This window comes from Chlorella variabilis (genome assembly GCF_000147415.1).
Source record: "Chlorella variabilis unplaced genomic scaffold CHLNCscaffold_17, whole genome shotgun sequence".
Classification (NCBI taxonomy): domain Eukaryota; kingdom Viridiplantae; phylum Chlorophyta; class Trebouxiophyceae; order Chlorellales; family Chlorellaceae; genus Chlorella; species Chlorella variabilis.
This window is the reverse complement of record NW_005435071.1, coordinates 379,183-383,721: the sequence shown is the minus strand read 5'-3', so window position 1 is coordinate 383,721 and position 4,539 is coordinate 379,183. Positions and strand designations below refer to the sequence as shown.

General features: G+C 69.9%; 3 protein-coding genes across 3 annotated transcripts in view; 1 reads left to right on the top strand and 2 right to left on the bottom strand.

The window, feature by feature from the left end:
* Positions 1-977, top strand: part of CHLNCDRAFT_136690 (hypothetical protein) — a gene marked incomplete at both ends in the record, with an annotated part of 3,135 nt that extends 2,158 nt beyond the window's left edge. Inside the window, 3 exons of the mRNA XM_005845592.1 lie at positions 90-220; positions 379-528; positions 741-977. Coding sequence (XP_005845654.1) covers positions 90-220; positions 379-528; positions 741-977 — 518 coding nt within the window. The remainder of the gene's footprint in view (positions 1-89; positions 221-378; positions 529-740) is intronic.
* A 413-nt stretch (positions 978-1,390) lies between these two features.
* Positions 1,391-3,367, bottom strand: CHLNCDRAFT_136689 (hypothetical protein; the record flags this gene model as incomplete). The annotated part of the gene is made up of 4 exons (XM_005845481.1): positions 1,391-1,662; positions 1,792-2,271; positions 2,371-3,158; positions 3,270-3,367. The coding sequence occupies 4 exons, from the start codon at positions 3,365-3,367 to the stop codon at positions 1,391-1,393; spliced, it is 1,638 nt and encodes a 545-aa protein (XP_005845543.1).
* Positions 3,368-3,641: 274 nt separating this feature from the next.
* CHLNCDRAFT_53717 (hypothetical protein) overlaps positions 3,642-4,539 on the bottom strand; it is a gene marked incomplete at both ends in the record, with an annotated part of 4,985 nt that continues 4,087 nt past the window's right edge. Inside the window, 2 exons of the mRNA XM_005845480.1 lie at positions 3,642-3,910; positions 4,074-4,454. Coding sequence (XP_005845542.1) covers positions 3,642-3,910; positions 4,074-4,454 — 650 coding nt within the window. The remainder of the gene's footprint in view (positions 3,911-4,073; positions 4,455-4,539) is intronic.

The window sequence follows — 4,539 nt, the reverse complement described above, 5'->3', positions numbered from 1 at the left end:
TGGACCAAGCGTGCCTGGTTCGGCTCCGGCGGGGATCGGTTTGTTGACCCCCCTTGCCGGCCGGCCCGCCCCCCCCCCTCCCGCCGCAGACATGGTGCGCCGCTCCCTGAAGCTGAACGACCAGATCAAGCAGCTGGCGGCGGACCTGAAGGAGGAGCAGTCGTGCCTGATGTTTGGGCGCGGCCGCAACTACGCCACCGCCATGGAGGCGGCGCTCAAGGTGTGTGTGTGGGGGGGGCAGCTGCCAACTGCCGATGCCAGAGTGGCATGAAACCGTCTCGGTTGCCTCGGCTCCAGATGCCCGCCGCTTCTGCCGCTACCTGCCGCCGCCGCTCCTGCCTCACCCTCCCGGCCTGCCTGGCCGCGCCCTCCCCGCAGGTCAAGGAGGTGTCGTACATGCACAGCGAGGGCATCAACGCGGGCGAGATGAAGCATGGCCCGCTGGCGCTGGTGGACGACAAGCTGCCCATCGTGGTCATCTCCACCATGGACACCATGCACTCCAAGATGGCGGGCGTCATCCAGCAGGTGGGCGGCGCGGCGGGGTGGTGGGGGTGCAGGGCAGCAGGCAGGCAGAGAAGAAGGGCGGCGGCAGCTGGCCCACCCAGCATGCTGCCAGGGAGCGCAGCTGCCTGTGCGGCTGGCTGGCTGGCCTGGGCAGCCGCCTGGAGGGTGCTGCGTGCCTGGCTGCCCCCTGGCCCCAACAACCTCCCCCCCTCCCCTGCCCCCTCCCGCCGCAGCTCATGGCGCGCAACGGGCGCCTGATTGTGGTGGCCAACGAGGAGGACGACGAGATGGTGGACATTGTGGCGGGCAAGTACCCCATCGTGCAGGTGCCGCGCGTGGACGACGCCATCCAGCCCATCATCAACATCATCCCGCTGCAGCTGCTGTCCTACCACCTCACCTGCCTGCGCGGCTACAACGTGGACCAGCCCCGCAACCTGGCCAAGAGCGTGACGGTGACAGAGGAGTGAGGCGGCGGGCCGCGCAGCCCACCCACACCCACCCACCCGGCTGACAGCGCCGCTCAGCGCGCCCCAGGGCAGAGCCCTTCAGCGTATGCGGCAGCAGCAGTCTCTAGGTCAACCCAGTCAGTCAGCGTGCAGCTTTGCCCCTCCCCTTTTCCTGCGTCCTAGTCCAGTCAGCGGCAGATGTTTGCTAGAGCCGATCGATGCCAGTTCTCCTGCTGTGAAGGCAGCCTGGCCTTTAGAGTGTTGTGCGACCCTGACCCTACCCTCCTCCCCCCCTGACTTCCCTCTCCGCCCCTTTGCCCTGCTCCTATTTAAATGATACAGCTATTCCTGATTGGTGTGCGGCCCTGTTTTGCAACACTGCTCCAGACTTTGCAATGTAACACTATTGACTCGGTGGCAGCAGCGGGAGCCAGTCAGGCAGGGCGTCGTTCCAGCTGCGGCAGGTGTTCTTCCAGCCGCGGCAGGCTGCTACGCAGCTGCTCCAGCACGTCTGGCGCCGTCTGCGTCCACGTCACATCCAGGAATTGCAGGCTGGGCAGGCACTGGATGGTGTGCTCCACATCGGCGCTCGTCACCGCCAGCCGCTCGTTCCGCGCCAGCAGCAGGCGGCGCAGCGCTGTGGCGGCGGTCAGCGCTGGCGGCAGGCGCGCCAGGTTGTTGGATGACAGGTCCAGCTCAGTCAGGCCTGCAAGCAGCCGCAAGCAAGTGTTGTGAGCGGTGCGAGCGACTAGCAGAGGGAAGGAGGAACAGCTCCATTGTTTGCGGCATCAATGCCCCTACCACACTCCTTCACTCGCCGTGCTGCTGCTCCCACCTGACAAGACCGGCCCTGCCGGCAGCTCCGACAGCTGGTTGCTGCACAGGTCCAGGCGCCGCAGGCTCGTGGCGCGCAGCAGGCAGCCCGGCACGGCGCCCGCCAGGCTGTCGCTGACGCTCAGGTCTGCCAGCCGTGGAGCCAGGCCCAGCAGAGCCTCCAGCGCTCCCGCCACCTCCCCCCTGCCGCCGCCGGTGCAGCGCTGGAGGGTGAGGGCGCTGAGTTGCGCCAGCTGGCTGCAGCCGTGCAGGCCTGTGGGGTCCAGCCGGCAGCCAGCCAGCTGCAGGGAGAGCAGCGGGGTGGCGGCGGGCAGCAGCGCAGCCAGCAGGCAGCGCAGGGAGCCGAGGCCGACCAGGGGAGCGCGGGCATCCAGCGTGACGGCCGCCTGGCTGGCGCCACCGCCCGGCTGGCGGACCAGGTGGCAGAACAGGAAGCCCAGCCGCGCGTCCGCCACCTGCACAGACACAGGCTCCTGCCCGCCTGTTGAGCAGGGAGCCCGGTGGGCACGGCAGAGGGGCAGGCAGGCGGGGAGAGGCAGGCAGGCAGGCGGGCAGGCTGGGAGCAGCAGCCCCACCTCACACAGGTTGTCTCTGGTGCAGATGCTGAGGGATTCCAGGCAGGGGCAGTCGCGCGGCAGCGGCGGCCGCAGCGGGGCGTGCCCCGAGGCGGCGGCGGCGCCCGGCGCGCCATGCTGCGCGCCTGCTCCGGGGCCCTGCTGCGGGGCGCCGGGCAGCGAGGGCTGCCGCTGGCTGTCGTCGACGAGGCGCAGGTGGCGCAGGCGGCGCAGGGCCGCCAGCTGGTCCAGGCCCGGCGGCAGCGGCGCGGCGTGGGACCAGAGCTCCAGCCGCTCCAGCTCATGTAGGCGCAGCAGCGCCGCGGGCGCCGCCTCCCGCGGCAGCCGCTGCACCGACAGGCGCAGGGAGCGCAGGCCGGGCGCAGCGGCCAGCGCAGCTGCCAGCGCCTGCCCCGGCGCCGCCTCCAACGGCAGCCCGGGGGCGTCCAGCGCGAGGCAGGCGAGGCGGGTGAAGCGCGTCAGCGCGGCGATGGTGGCGGTGGTGGGCGCAGGGTGGACCTCCAGCTCCACTTCCGTCACCAGCTCTGGCAGCAGGCACCCCAGCATGTGCACGGCATCCAACCCGCTGGCGGGGTCCAGGCGGGCCAGCACCCCGCGGCGGTCGCAGATGGCCACGGCCGTCACCGCACCGCGCACGCGGGCCAACAGGCGCAGCTTGGCGGCGCACCAGCGCAATCGGTCGCCTGGCTGCAGCATGATGGGTTCAATTGTGTCCAGGCACAGCCTGCCCCACACGCCCTGCGCGCAGAAGTAGGCGTGGCGCCAGCGGCGGCACACCAGCGCAATCGTCTGCCTGCAGTGGCGGAGGCGGCACGGCAGGCTTGAGGTACCTGTGGGCACAGGCCGGCGGGAGCTCCCTCGGGAGGCGGGAGGCGGGAGGCGGCGGTCTGTTGCGCGCGCTCACCCGAAGTGGCCGCGCCCAATTACAGCAAAGATTTGGCCCAGCAGCTGGTCTGGCAGCGCGTCTATGTGCGTTGTTTGGGCGCCTTCCGCTACCACCATCTCGATGGGCTGCCTGCTTATCCCAGAGGGAGCCCTGTAGAAGAGGAAGAAGAATCAAAGTCACAGGCAGCTCGCATCGGGGCAAGCTGCGCTTGCATCGTGAAGGTCTGCCGCCGTCCTGCTGGCGGCGAGGCGCGGGCGCTGTGCCAGGGCGGTGCCTTTGAGGGCGGAGCTTATTAGACAATCAGGAGCAGACTGGTACAGCTGATGGACCGAAGCAAACTTGCACGCCTCTGTGTCATGCACTGAAGTCGATTGAGCAGCTGTTGTGAGTCTAAGGTGTGGGTGGCGGCGGCTTTGGTTTCGTTTCCAGCTGCGGAAGGCTGCTGCGCAGCCGCTGCAGCACGTCTGGCGCCGTCTGCGTCCACATCACATCGAGAAACTGCAGGCTGGGCAGGCGCTGGAGAGTGTGCTCCACGTCAGCGCTCGTCACCGCCAGCTTCGTATTGCGCGCCAGCAGCAGGCGGCGCAGCGCTGTGGCGGCGGTCAGCGCTGGGGGCAGGCGTGTCAGGGTGTTTCCCGTGAGGTCCAGCTCAGTCAGGCCTGCAGTAAGGAACATGCCCCAGCTGCTGGGTTGGGGAGAGGGTTGACAGGCAGCAGGACGCAGGGCAGCTCCAGCTCTGTCACCACTCACGCCGACGCCCCCGCACCCGCCATGCCTCTCACAAACAAGCAGCCAAAACAGCCATTTCATTCCCGCCCGCACCTGACAGGACCGGCCCTGCCGGCAGCTGCGACAGCTGGTTGCTGCACAGCGCCAGGCGGCGCAGGCCGGTGGCGCCCAGCACGCACCCCGGCAGCACGCCGCCCAGGCTGCCAGTCAGGTCGAGCTCCTCCAGCTGCGGCGCCTGCTCCAGCATCGCCGCCAGCGCATCCCCCATGCCCGCCGCCAGCCTCTCCCGGTCGCTGCTGCTGCCGTACTGCAGCGCCAGGCTGCCCACCCACTGCTGGAACAAGGCCGCCAGGCCTGCCGGCCCCGCCAGGTCGATGCCGACGCCGAGGATGGCGCCGGCGCCGGCACCGCCGCAGCCGCACCCCTCGACGGTCAGGCTGGTGAGGGGGGCCAGCTGGCTGCAGCCGCGCAGGCCTGCGGGATCCAGCCGGAAGTGGCCCAGCCTCAGGCAGCACAGCGGGGTACCGTCAGGTACCACCGCGGCCAGCAGGTGGGGCAG